The sequence below is a fragment of the Pseudophryne corroboree genome, chromosome 5 (genome assembly GCF_028390025.1).
Source record: "Pseudophryne corroboree isolate aPseCor3 chromosome 5, aPseCor3.hap2, whole genome shotgun sequence".
Classification (NCBI taxonomy): domain Eukaryota; kingdom Metazoa; phylum Chordata; class Amphibia; order Anura; family Myobatrachidae; genus Pseudophryne; species Pseudophryne corroboree.
The window spans coordinates 608,818,360-608,832,518 of NC_086448.1; the positions used below are offsets into that span (position 1 = coordinate 608,818,360).

Sequence of the window (14,159 nt, forward strand, 5' to 3'; positions counted from 1 at the left end):
GGTCTCCACAGCTACTGCTGGAAAGTCAAATTTTTTGCCATATGTTTCCTCACAACCTAAGAAAGCACCGTATTACCAAATGCAGTCCTTTCGATCACAAAAAGGCAAAGTCCGAGGTGCCTCCTTTCTTGCCAGAGGCAGGGGCAGAGGAAGGAAGCTGCACAACACAGCTAGTTCCCAGGAACAGAAGTCCTCCCCGGCTTCCACTAAATCCACCGCATGACGCTGGGGCTCCACAGGCGGAGCTAGGCCCGGTGGGGGCGCGTCTCCGAAATTTCAGCCACAAGTGGGTTCACTCCCAGGTGGATCCCTGGGCAATAGATATTGTGTCTCAGGGATACAAGCTGGAATTCGAAGAGATGCCCCCTCACCGATACCTCAAATCGGCCCTGCCAGCTTCCTCCTTAGAGAGAGAAATAGTGTTAGCTGCAATTCACAAATTGTATCTTCAACAGGTGGTGGTCAAGGTTCCCCTCCTTCAACAAGGAAAGGGTTATTATTCGACCATGTTTGTGGTACCGAAACCGGATGGTTCGGTCAGACCCATATTGAATTTAAAATCCCTGAACATAAACCTGAAAAGGTTCAAGTTCAAGATGGAATCGCTCAGAGCGGTCATCGCAAGCCTGGAAGGGGGGGATTTTATGGTGTCTCTGGACATAAAGGATGCATACCTTCATGTCCCCATTTATCCACCTCATCAGGCGTACCTCAGATTTGTGGTACAGGATTGTCATTACCAGTTTCAGACGTTGCCGTTTGGGCTCTCCACGGCACCAAGAATATTTACCAAGGTAATGGCGGAAATGATGGTACTCCTGCGAAAGCAAGGGGTCACAATTATCCCATACTTGGACGATCTCCTCATAAAGGCGAGGTCCAGAGAGCAGTTGCTGATCAGCGTAGCACGCTCTCTGGAAGTGTTACGACAACACGGCTGGATTCTAAATATTCCAAAGTCGCAGTTGGTTCCTACGACTCGTCTGCCCTTCCTGGGCATGTTTCTGGACACAGACCAGAATTGGGTTTATCTCCCGATGAAGAAGGCTCAAGAACTCATGACACTGGTCAGAAACCTATTGAAACCAAAACAGGTGTCGGTGCATCACTGCACGCGAGTCCTGGGAAAGATGGTGGCATCATACGAGGCCATTCCCTTCGGCAGGTTCCATGCAAGGACCCTTCAATGGGATCTACTGGACAAATGGTCCGGATCACATCTTCAAATGCATCGGTTAATCACCCTATCCCCCAGGGCCAGGGTGTGTCTCCTGTGGTGGCTGCAGAGTGCTCACCTCCTCGAGGGCCGCAGATTCGGCATTCAGGACTGGGTCCTGGTGACCACGGATGCAAGCCTCTGAGGGTGGGGGGCAGTCACACAGGGAAGAAATTTCCAAGGTCTGTGGTCAAGTCAGGAGACTTGCCTCCACATCAACATCCTGGAACTAAGGGCCATATACAATGCCCTTCGCCAAGCGGAGTTCCTACTTCGCGACCAACCGGTTCTGATTCAGTCAGACAACATCACCGCAGTGGCTCATGTAAACCGCCAAGGCGGCACAAGGAGCAGGGTGGCGATGGTAGAAGCCACCAGAATTCTTCGCTGGGCGGAGAATCACGTAAGCGCACTGTCAGCAGTGTTCATTCCGGGTGTGGACAAATGGGAAGCAGACTTCCTCAGCAGGCACGACCTCCACCCGGGAGAATGGGGACTTCATCAAGAAGTCTTCGCGCAGGTTGCGAGTCGGTGGGAACTGCCACAGGTGGACATGATGGCATCCCGCCTCAACAAAAAGCTACAGAAGTATTGCCCCAGGTCAAGAGACCCTCAGGTGATAGCTGTGGATGCACTGGTGACGCCGTGGGTGTTCCAGTCTGTCTATGTATTTCCTCCTCTTCCTCTCTTACCAAGGGTGCTGAGAATCATAAGAAAAAGAGGAGTGAGAACAATACTCATTGTTCCGGATTGGCCAAGAAGGACTTGGTATCCAGATCTGCAAGAAATGCTCACAGAGGACCCGTGGCCTCTGCCTCTAAGACAGGACTTGTTGCAACAGGGGCCCTGTCTGTTCCAAGACTTACCGCGGCTGCGTTTGACGGCATGGCGGTTGAACGCCGGATCCTAGCAGAAAAATGCATTCCGGATTAGGTCATTCCTACGCTGATAAAGGCTAGGAAGGACGTGACGGCTCAATATTATCACCGTATATGGCGAAAATATGTTGCTTGGTGTGAGGCCAGGAATGCCCCTACGGAGGAATTCCAGCTGGGCCGTTTCCTTCACTTCCTACAGTCGGGGGTGACTTTAGGCCTAAAATTGGGTTCCATTAAGGTCCAGATTTCGGCCCTATCCATTTTCTCTGCCTGAAGTTCAGACGTTTGTAAAGGGAGTGCTGCATATTTAGCCCCCTTTTGTGCCTCTGGTGGCACCTTGGGATCTTAACGTGGTGTTGAGTTTCCTGAAATCACACTGGTTTGAACCACTCAAGACGGTAGAATTGAAATATCTCACGTGGAAGGTGGTCATGCTACTAGCCTTGGCTTCGGCTTGGCGTGTGTCAGAATTGGCGGCTTTGTCACATAAAAGCCCTTATCTGGTTTTCCATGCGGATAGAGCAGAATTGCGGACCCGCCCACAATTTCTGACGAAAGTGGTTTCATCCTTTCATATAAACCAACCTATTGTGGTGCCTGTGGCTACTACTGACTTGGAGGATTCCGAGTCACTGGATGTGGCCATGGCTTTGAAGGTTTATGTAGCCAGAACGGCTAAGGTCAGGAAAACAGAATCTTTGTTTATCCGGTATGCTTTCAGCAGGCTCATTCTGCGGCTGGGTTGCCGCTACCTAAATCAGTTAAGGCCCATTCCACAAGGAAGGTGGGCTCTTCTTGGGCGGCTGCCCGAGGGGTCTCGGCATTACAGCTTTGCCGAGCGGCTACTTGGTCAGGTTCAAACACTTTTGCAAAGTTCTACAAGTTTGATACCCTGGCTGAGGAGGACCTTGTGTTTGCTCAATCGGTGCTGCAGAGTCATCCGCACTCTCCCGCCCGTTTGGGAGCTTTGGTATAATCCCCATTGTCCTTACGGAGTCCCCAGCATCCACTAGGACGTTAGAGAAAATAAGATTTTACTTACCGGTAAATCTATTTCTCGTAGTCCGTAGTGGATGCTGGGCGCCCGTCCCAAGTGCGGACTTCTTCTGCAATGCTTGTATATAGTTGTTGCTTAAATAAGGGTTATGTTATAGTTGCATCAGGGTTGAACTGATGCTCTGTTGTTGTTCATACTGTTAACTGGGTAAAGTTATCACAAGTTATACGGTGTGATTGGTGTGGCTGGTATGAGTCTTACCCTGGATTCCCAAAATCCTTTCCTTGTACTGTCAGCTCTTCCGGGCACAGTTTCTCTAACTGAGGTCTGGAGGAGGGACATAGAGGGAGGAGCCAGAGCACACCAGAGTCTAAATTCTTTCTTAAAGTGCCCATGTCTCCTGCGGAGCCCGTCTATTCCCCATGGTCCTTACGGAGTCCCCAGCATCCACTATGGATTACGAGAAATAGATTTACCGGTAAGTAAAATCTTATTATCCCAGTGTGTGTGGGGTGTCGGTACGTGTGGGTCGGCATGTCTGAAGCGGAAGGCTTATCCAAAGAGGAGGTGGAACAGATGAGTGGTGTGTCACAGTCGGCGGTGCCGACTCAGGATTGGATGAATATGTGGCATATGTTTAAATGCAAGTGTAGCTTCACTACATAAAAGGCTGGACAAAGCAGAGTCCAGGGTGTCGACAGGTGTTCAACGGATGGCACCGACTCACAGGACCCGTCGGGGGTCTCAGAAACGTCCCTTCTCACAAATAGGGGACACCGATACCGACACGGACTCTGATTCCAGTGTCGATTATGTTGAAGCAAGATTGCACCCCATGGTGACAAAAAGTATTCAGTGTAGGATTATTGCAATAAAAGATGTTTTACATATCACTGATGAGCCCTCGGTGCCCGACACGAGGATAAACATGTTTAAGGGAAGGAAACAGGTTATGAATTTTCCTCCTTCCCATGAACTAAATGAGTTATGTGAAAAAGCTTGGGAAACTACAGATAAGAAGCTGCAGATTCCCAAAAGGGTTCTTATGGCATACCCTTTCCCTACACAGGACAAGGGTACGTTGGGAATCCTCTCTCACAGTGGACAAATCCTTAACACGCCTTTCCAAGAGGCGCTACCGTCCCCTGACACAGTGGCCCTCAAGGACCCTGCGGACCGCAGGCAGGAGACTACATTAAAGTTTATTTACACACATACTGGTACTTTGCTTAGACCGGCAATTGCGTTGGCATGGGTATGTAGTGCAGTAGCAGCGTGGACAGATACCCTGTCAGCTGACCTGGATACCCTTGATAGGGATACAATTATGTTAACATTAGCTCATATTAACGACGCAGTCTTATATATGAGGGACGCTCAAAGAGACATTGGGTTCGAGAGCCAATGCTATGGCTATTTCGGCAAGAAGAGCCTTATGGATCCGCCAATGGACGGGGGATGCAGAATCAAAAAGGCATATGGAGGTTTTACCTTACAAAGGTGATGTGTTGTTTGGGGATGGCCTCGCGGACCTGGTCTCCACAGCTACTGCGGGTAAGTCTACCTTTTTACCTTTGGTTTCCCAACAGCTAAAGAAACCTCCACAATATCAGATGCAGTACTTTCGGTCACATAGATCCAGAAGAGATCGGGGCTCCTCTTTCCTCGCCAGGGGTAAGGGTAGAGGCAAGAGGACACCTGCTGCGGCTAGTTCGCAAGAGCAGAAGTCCTCCCCGGCTTCCGCTAAGTCCACCGCATGACGCTGGGGCTCCCCTGCGGGAGACCGCACAGATGAGGGCACGCCTTCGACTATTCAGCCAAGTCTGGGTTCAGTCAGACGTGGACCCTTGGGTGATAGAAATAGTCTCCCAGGGTTACAAGCTGGCATTCGAGGTGCCCCACGTCGATTTTTCAAGTCGGCCTCACCAGCTTCTACCCCAGAACGGGAAGTAGTGCTGGCTGCAATTCAAACGCTGTGTCAACAGCGAGTGAATATCAGGGTTCACCTGAGCCAACAGGGAAAAGGGTATTATTCAACCTTATTTGTGGTCCCGAAGCCGGATGGTTCGGTCAGGCCCATTTTAAATCTACAATCCCTAGACCTGTACTTGAAAAGATTCAAATTCAAGATGGAATCACTCCGAGCGGTGATAGCCTGCCTGGAAGGGGGGGATTTTATGGTGTCACTGGACATAAAGGATGCTTACCTTCATGTCCCCATATATCCCTCTCATCAGGAGTACCTGAGATTCGCGGTACAGGATGGTCATTATCAGTTTCAAGAAATGATGGTGATCCTGCGCAAGCAAGGAGTCACGATTATCCCATACTTGGACGATCTCCTGATAAAAGCGAGGTCAAGACAACTACTGGAGAACGTGTCACTCTCTCAGAGAGTGCTTCAGCAACAGAGTTGGATTCTCAATCTGCCAAAGTCACAGTTGGTTCCGACAACTCGACTGACGTCCCTAGGCGTGATACTGTACATGGAACAAAAGAAAGTTTTCCTCACGTGGGAAAAAGTCCAGGACCTCCAGAACATGGTCCGAGACCTGCTAAAGCCAAAAAGAGTGTCAGTTCATCAATGCACTCGGGTTCTGGGGAAAATGGTGGCAACTTACGAGGCCATTTCCTTCGGCAGGTTCCATGCAAGGACGTTTCAATGGGATCTTCTGGACAAATAGTCCGGGTCCCATCTACAATTATAAAAAAAAAATAACACTGTCCCCCAGGGCCAGGGTGTCTTTCTATGGTGGCTGCAAAGTGCTCACCTTCTAGAGGGTCGCAGGTTCGGCATTCAGGACTGGATCCTGGTAACCACGGACGCGAGCCTCCGAGGATGGGGAGCAGTAACCCAAGGAAGAAATTTTCAGGGACTGTGGTCAGACCAGGAGTCCTGTCTACACATCAACGTGTTGGAACTAAAGGCCATATACAACGGCCTTCGACAAGCGGAGGGTCTTCTTCGCAACCTACCAGTTCTGATTAAATCGGACAATGTCACAGCAGTGGCTCATGTGAACCGCCAAGGCGGGACAAAAAGCACCGTCGCAATGGCGGAAGCCACCAGGATTCTTCGCTGGGCGGAAAATCATGTAAGCGCTCTGTCAGCAGTCTTCATTCCGGAGCAGACTTCCTCAGCAGACACGATCTCCATCCAGGAGAGTGAAGACTTCATCAAGAAGTCTTTGCAGAGATAACGAGTCTCGGGGGAGTTCCTCAAATAGACATGATGGCGTCACGCCTCAACAAGAAGCTGCGGAGGTAGGTCCCGGGACCCTCAGGCAATAGCAGTAGACGCTCTGGTAACACCATGGGTATTCCAGTTGGTCTATGTGTTTCCTCCTCTTCCTCTCATCACAAAAGTGTTGAGGATCGTAAGTCGAAAAATAGTACAGACAATTCTCATTGTTCCAGACTGGCCTCGAAGGGCCTGGTACTCAGATCTTCAGGAGATGCTCACAGAAGATCCTGGGCCTCTTCCTCTGAGAGAGGACCTGTTACAGCAGGGGCCCTGTATGTTCTAAGACTTACCGCGGTTACGTTTGACGGCATGGCGGTTGAACGCCGGATCCTAGCTGAGAAGGGTATACCGGAGGAGGTCATACCTACTCTAATAAAGGCTAGGAAGGAGGTGATGGCAAAACATTATCACCGTATCTGGCGGAAATATGCCTCTTGGTGTGAAACCAAGAATGCTCCTACGGAAGATTTCCATCTGGGTCGTTTTTCTCCACTTCCTACAGACAGGAGTGGATATGGGCCTAAAGTTAGGATCCGTTAAAATACAGATTTCGGCCCTGTCGATATTCTTTCAGAAGGAATTGGCTTCTCTTCCAGAAGTCCAGATTTTTGTAAAGGGAGTGCTACACATCCTGCCTCCTTTTGTGCCCCCAGTGGCACCATGGGACCTGAACGTGGTGTTACAGTTCCTTAAATCACACTAGTTTGAACCCCTTCAAACGGTGGAGTTGAAGTTCTCACCTGGAAGGTGGTCATGTTAGCCTTGGCATCTGCAAGGCGTGTGTCAGAATTGGCGGCCTTGTCTCACAAGAGCCATTGCTTGATTTTTCATGTGGATAGAGCAGATGTGAGGACTCGTCCTCAATTTTTACCTAAGGTGGTGTCTTCATTTCATATGAAACAACCTATAGTGGTGCCTATGGCTACGAGTGACTTGGAGGATTCCAGGTCCCTGGATGTAGTCAGGGCCTTAAAGATTTATGTAGCCAGACTTCGGGAAAACAGAAGCATTGTTTGTCCTGTATGCTGCCAACAAGATTGGCACGCCTGCTTCGAAGCAGACTATTGCGCGCTGGATCTGTAACACGATTCAGCAGGCTTATGTTACGGCTGGATTGCCGTTACCGCATTCAGTAAAGGCCCATTCCACTAGGAAGGTGGGCTCTTCTTGGGCGGCTGCCCGGGGCGTCTCGGCATTACAGCTTTGCCGAGCAGCGACTTGGTCGGGTTCAAACACTTTTGCTAAATTCTACATGTTTGATACCCTGGCTGATGAGGACCTAGCATTTGCTCAGTCGGTGCTTCAGAGTCATCCGCACTCTCCCGCCCGATTGGGAGCTTTGGTATAAACCCCATGGTCCTTACGGAGTCCCCAGCATCCTCTAGGACGTAAGCGAAAATAAGATTTAAACCTACCGGTAAATCTTTTTCTCCTAGTCCGTAGAGGATGCTGGGCGCCCGTCCCAGTGCGGAAAATCTGCAAGACTTGTATATAGTTATTGCTTACATAAGGGTTATGTTACAGTTAGAATTGGTCTTGGACCGATACTGTTGTTATAAACAGCTGATTGGTTGCCATGGTCAGCTTCTCCACTGGCTCGCTTCTCCACTTTTATCACTGCTTAGTACATAGCCCCCTGACTGTGTCTCTAAGCTATTACCTCACTTATACCATTATTTTCTCCCCTCACCTACAATGGCACTGATCCTTTTGGTTTGGCCGATGTCGCTTTCTCTGTATTATTGTGTATGAAGTGATATTTATGTGGCTTGCATCCTCCTATGCCCTGCATTGTTTTTGAACAGCAAATCTTTTTGCACTATTTGTTATGTTCGTACAGAATTGTGTGTGTACTTTGGAAGGCACTGTGGACACCTATGAGAATGTGAATGTGTACTTAGCCCCCAAAACTTATGGTTTCATTTCCAAATTAAAAATGTCCACTTTTGTCTCAACAGGAAGTCATGGTTCGCAAATTAAATCTTGTTATTTTGTTTCCTACAAGTGTACTGAATTTCCAGTAAACTAATGTTAGTATATACAGTATGTTCATAGACAGAGTGTGTGTTTGGGTTTTTAAGGGCATGTATATTTTATATTCTAGGTGTGTGCAGCCAACTTTGGTGATATTTGCAGTGTTGTTGGACAAGATGCAACAGAGAAGATGCTGGTGAGTGATTTTGATTCTTTAAACAGACGTAAAGATTTAGAAATCATGCTTGTCTTAGTAATAACATGTGCTGAAATAGGGTTTAGCTTGTGGCTGCTCCAGTTAGAGAAGAAACAATTTCAAAGGGAATGGTCACAGTCCTTCGTATTGTAAGGTATTCTAGGTATCCATTCAGATGGTCGACCATGTTATGGTCGACAGTCATTAGGTCGACAGATGAAAAGGTCGACATGAGTTTTTTTTCTTTTTTTTCTTTTGGGGAACTTTTCCATACTTTACGATCCACGTGGACTACGATTGGAACGGTAATCTGTGCCGAGTGAAGCGGCAGCGGAGCGAAGGCACCATGCGAGGGGACGCGGTGCACTAATTGGGGTTCCCAGTCACTTTACGCAAAAAACGACACCAAAAAAAGTTTAAAAAACTCATGTTGACCTTTCATGTGTCGACCATTTTCATGTGTCGTCCATGTCGACCATGTCAATGTCGACCAATAGTGGTCAACCTAATGACTGTCGACCATAACATGGTCGACCATTCATACCGGAACCCGCCATCTATATGACTGCAAACTATTAAGAAGTGGGAAAGGTTAAATATCAGAAAGCAATCAATCTTCGTGCATATTGTTTATACTGTATAAAATTAATCCTAATGTGATGTTTCTTTGTCCAGTTGCCTAGGTTTTTCCAGCTCTGTTCAGACAATGTATGGGGTGTACGTAAAGCCTGTGCTGAGTGTTTCATGGCAGTGTCTTGTACAACATCTCAAGAACTTCGACGAACTAAGCTCTCTGCTCTTTTTATTAACCTCATCAGTGACCCGTCTAGATGGGTACGTTGTGATGGTTTCATTGCGTGAATTAACTTACGGCATCTGAGCTTTTTATTGTACATAAAACAGAATACATGCTCATAGCAACAAAAGAGCAATAATTTATCATTTTATCTTGTAGTTAATGGTTTATTTGAACACCGCATATAACTGCTTTGTTAGTAAAGTTAAGGGTTTTAAGGGTGATTCAATTTGTAAACTGAAATTAGCCTGGAAGCTATTCAATTAATTCCCCTGATGGAAACTATTTTACATGAGAATGCACAGCATTAGCCACATTAAGCAGCCGTGATGCAATTACAGCAGTCCCAGGCACAACCAGAGCTGAAACTCTACTTAACGTGCATTTCTGCTAGCACCTACGAGGGTGCAAGCAGAAATCTGTGATGAATGCAGCCTTGTTATGGCAACAGCATATGCTGGTACACTTTACAATTGGAAAGAAATCTGTAATAGCAGACATAGGTAAGAGGGTCTTGATTATTTACCACTTACCATGTTTCTAAAATTATGCATGGTTTTTCATCACAGTTTAGGAATAACAAATAATTCAGGGTAATATAAGTGTACATGAGCACTCTTTTAGGTGATTCTAGTGTGCATATTTCAGGCACAGTGTGACATTGAATAGTAAGTAATATTAATGATACCTATTCCCGAACCATTCAGTTGGTGCAGTTTTGCTGTAGGTGTTAAATTTTCTGTAGCATAAATATAATCTTGTAAGAATATACACTACTGTATATGGTTTTGTCACAGGTACGCCAAGCTGCCTTTCAGTCCCTTGGGCCTTTTATAGCCACGTTTGCAAACCCATCAAGTTCTGGTCAATACTTCAAAGAAGACGAATGTCAAAACACCAAGGATGTCATATCAAGTGAAGCTGGTGAGGGGTATGTGTTTCTTATTTTATTAATGAATGGTGCATATTAAACCCCTAGAAATGTCATGACATTTTAAAATGACAGATATTGCTATCTTGTTCTTGTTTTTCTTTTATTATTGTGATCAGTATGCACTTGACATCAATAGCTTTCTTGTGATGGTAACCAAACCCCTTGCCATGATCAGTAGCCAGCAATGCTACATTTACTTTCATTATGCAAGTGTTACTTCACATTTACAATTTTTTCACTTTTATTAGTGACAAACGCATTTACTTACTAGATGGTATTGTAATACTTTTGTCTAAATAGTAACTAACCAGAAAGCAAAAGATGAAATGCATGGTAGTTTAGAGATTGATCATAGATTCAGAAATACACTTCTGCTACTTTCTGTTTACTTACAGAATAGTGATGAATTCAGTCATAGCTCTTAATACCAAATAAATACACATGGTTATTCATACTGAAGTACAGTCAAATTGCTTTTCTTTTAGTAGTGCATCCTATGAGCCCCTGCCAGAAGATCCTGAGAATGTTTCAGAAGACGCAGTCACTTTAAGTGAAGAGTCCCCAGCAGACAGCAGCCTTGTGAACTTTACTGTGACGTTAGAAACCAACTTGGAGGACGATCTGATATCAGATGAACTTTTTAGGGTCAACAGTAAGACCATTGACTTTCATTCACATTGCACTTTGCCTTCGGAGACTTCAGCCGATTCAGTCAAACCAGAGCGGAGTCCTCCTGGCAGGGAGTCATCAAAGGCTCTGGAAATAGAATCTGAGGAGAGACCTGTTACTGAGCAAGAGCTATTCAATTCGTTCCATTATTGGAGGACTCCCATTCCTGAGATTGATATTGATCTGGAACTTCGGCAGTCACAAGCTGAAGCACGCAGGCCTGAAAGTAGGCAAATTGCTCAGAAGACCTCATCCCCTGGCTCTCCTAATATAACCATGGCTACCAGAAAAGAGCTGGAGGAGATGATAGAAAACCTGGAACCCCACACAGATGACCCTGATGTGAAAGGTAACTGAGGGCAGCTAGACCTGCTTTTCTCTTTTTCACTATTGATCATACATTTCTGATTTGTGTTTGTCAATATTTAAATGATGATATAATGTGGCTTTGATTTAGTCTTTTGTCCTATCTGGGGGACACTGCATACTGCGGGCTTAGAAGGGAGGCTGAGGAGCAGACACTAAATATTTAATCTGTTGAAAATAAAATTCCCCTTTCTAATCCTTACCAATTCCTCTAGCACCTCTGTTTTTTTTTTTTAGTGCTTGACTAGAGGCAAGATTTTTTGTTTTGTTAGCTCTGTGTGCATTTATAGTCTGGATACCAGGAGAGAAACGTACTAGCTGCAGTAGCAGCGTTGCATCCTGTGAGTCATGACTTTAGTGTACAGCCACCACAGCTGTACCGTAGTAGTGCTGGACGACACCCGATAGGCTCTTTTGAGCCTTGAGTCGGCTGCTTACTTGGGAAGCAGCTTATCTGTTCATTGCTTCTGTTAGGACGGTCTCTGAGCTGCCTGCTCCTTCTGCTAGTTCTTCTGTCCTACTTTCTTTTTATTCCGACCGGACATTGCTCTGCACTATGCCATCTTTCCAGGCCAAACAGGGATGTCATGTTACCGGCTTTTTGTCCTTCTGGTCCTTTACGCTATCCAATAGAGCGGGACTCTCTCCACAAAGTCTGTGGCTCGATTTTACTTTTAAAGTAGCTTTTGTCTCTTTGCATCTGCTGGTGCCTGACCCTATCCAGGGACATTCTACCGTAAGTGCACCATGTGCAACACAGCTGGGTGCCTCAGTTGAGCAGTTGTGCGGGGAGATACCTTGTTCCTTTTTGCACATCTTCACATGTGTTTTCTCTGACGTCCGAGTGGATGCTGGGGACTCCGTAAGGACCATGGGGAATAGACGGCTCCGCAGGAGACTGGGCACATCTAAAGAAAGCCTTAGGACTATCTGGTGTGCACTGGCTCCTCCCCCTATGACCCTCCTCCAAGCCTCAGTTAGATTTCTGTGCCCGGCTGAGCTGGATGCACACTAGGGGCTCTCCTGAGCTCCTAGAAGAAAGTATAGTTTAGGTTTTTTATTTTCAGTGAGACCTGCTGGCAACAGGCTCACTGCAACGAGGGACTAAGGGGAGAAGAAGCGAACCTACCTAAGTGGTGGTAGCTTGGGCTTCTTAGGCTACTGGACACCATTAGCTCCAGAGGGATCGAACACAGGACCCGACCTCGTCCCCGGTTCCCGGAGCCGCGCCGCCGTCACCCTTACAGAGCCAGAAACAAGAAGGTGGTCCGGAAAATCGGCGGCTGAAGACTTCTGTCTTCTCCAAGGTAGCGCACAGCACTGCAGCTGTGCGCCATTGCTCCTCATGCACACCACACACTGCGGTCACTGATGGGTGCAGGGCGCTGGGGGGGGGGCGCCCTGAGCAGCAATAATAACACCTTGGCTGGCAAAACTAACACCATATATAGCCCCAGAGGCTATATAGGTGTATATTAACCCCTGCCAGAAACGATAAAATAGCGGGAGAAAGCCCACAGAAAAAGGGGCGGAGCCATCTCCCTCGGCACACTGGCGCCATTTTCCCTCACAGCTCTGCTGGAGGGATCGCTCCCTGGCTCTCCCCTGCAGTCCTGCACTACAGAAAAGGGTTAAAAAGAGAGGGGGGGCACACATTAGGCGCAGTATATATATATATATATATATATATATATATATATATATATTATGCAGCTATAAGGGAAAACACTCTCTATAGGTGATATCCCTGTGATATATAGCGCTCTGGTGTGTGCTGGCATACTCTCCCTCTGTCTCCCCAAAGGGCTTTGTGGGGTCCTGTCCTCTGTCAGAGCATTCCCTGTGTGTGTGCTGTGTGTCGGTACTGCTGTGTCGACATGTATGATGAGGATAATGATGTGGAGGCGGAGCAAATGCCTGTGAATGGGATGTCACCCCCCTGCGGGGTCGACACCGGTGTGGATGGACTTATGGAAGGAATTACGTGACAGTGTCAACTCCTTACATAAAAGGTTTGACGACATAGGACAGCCGGCTGCTCAGCTTGTGCCTGTCCAAGCGTCTCACATGTCATCAGGGGCTCTAAAACGCCCGCTACCTCAGATGGCAGACACAGATGTTGACACGGATACCGACTCCAGTGTCGACGACGACGAGACTAGTGTACCTACCAATAGGGCCACCCGTTACATGATTGAGGCAATGAAAAATGTATTACACATTTCTGATAATACCCCAGATACCACAAAAAAAAAAAGGGTATTATGTTGGTGACAGAAAACTACCAGTAGTTTTCCTGCATCTGAGAAATTGATATGAGGTGTGTGAGGAAGCGTGGACTTCCCCCGACAAGAAATTGATAATTTCTAAAGCAGCGTACCCTTTTCCGCCAGAGGATAGGTCACGTTGGGAAATAACCCCTAGGGTAGATAAAGCGGTTACACGCTTATTAAAAAAGGTGGCACTACCATCACGGATACGGCCGCCCTGAAGGACCTGCTGATAGAAAGCAGAAAACTACCCTTAAAGCTATATACACACACACGGGCATTATATTGAGACCTGCTATTGCCTCGGCATGGAGGTGCAGTGCGGCAGCTGCGTGGTCAGATTCCCTGTCGGATAATATTTATACTATAGATAGGGACAATATTTTGCTGAAAATAGAGCATATAAAAGACGCTGTCTTATACATGCGTGATGCACAGAGGGATATTTGCCGACTGGCATCACTAATAAGCGCTATGTAAAACCATTGCCGCCAGACGGGGGTTATGGACTCGGCAATGGTCGGGCGATGCCGATTTAAAACGGCACATGGAAGTTTGCCCTAGAAGGGGGTGGAACTGTTTGGGGATGGTCTTTCTTTATCATCCACTAGGGGTCACT

At 47.1% G+C, this 14,159-nt stretch overlaps 1 protein-coding gene across 6 annotated transcripts in view; it reads left to right on the forward strand.

Annotated features, from left to right (window-relative positions):
* The window catches only part of PPP4R1 (protein phosphatase 4 regulatory subunit 1), a 258,120-nt gene that overhangs the window by 146,920 nt on the left and 97,041 nt on the right, over nucleotides 1-14,159 (forward strand). For 5 of the 6 annotated variants that reach the window (XM_063923466.1, XM_063923468.1, XM_063923467.1 and 2 more), the window contains exons 8-11: nucleotides 8,440-8,505; nucleotides 9,181-9,339; nucleotides 10,099-10,232; nucleotides 10,721-11,253. In XM_063923466.1, the coding sequence (XP_063779536.1) occupies nucleotides 8,440-8,505; nucleotides 9,181-9,339; nucleotides 10,099-10,232; nucleotides 10,721-11,253 (892 nt within the window). The remainder of the gene's footprint in view (nucleotides 1-8,439; nucleotides 8,506-9,180; nucleotides 9,340-10,098; nucleotides 10,233-10,720; nucleotides 11,254-14,159) is intronic. The other variant, XM_063923464.1, reaches the window with a different exon arrangement.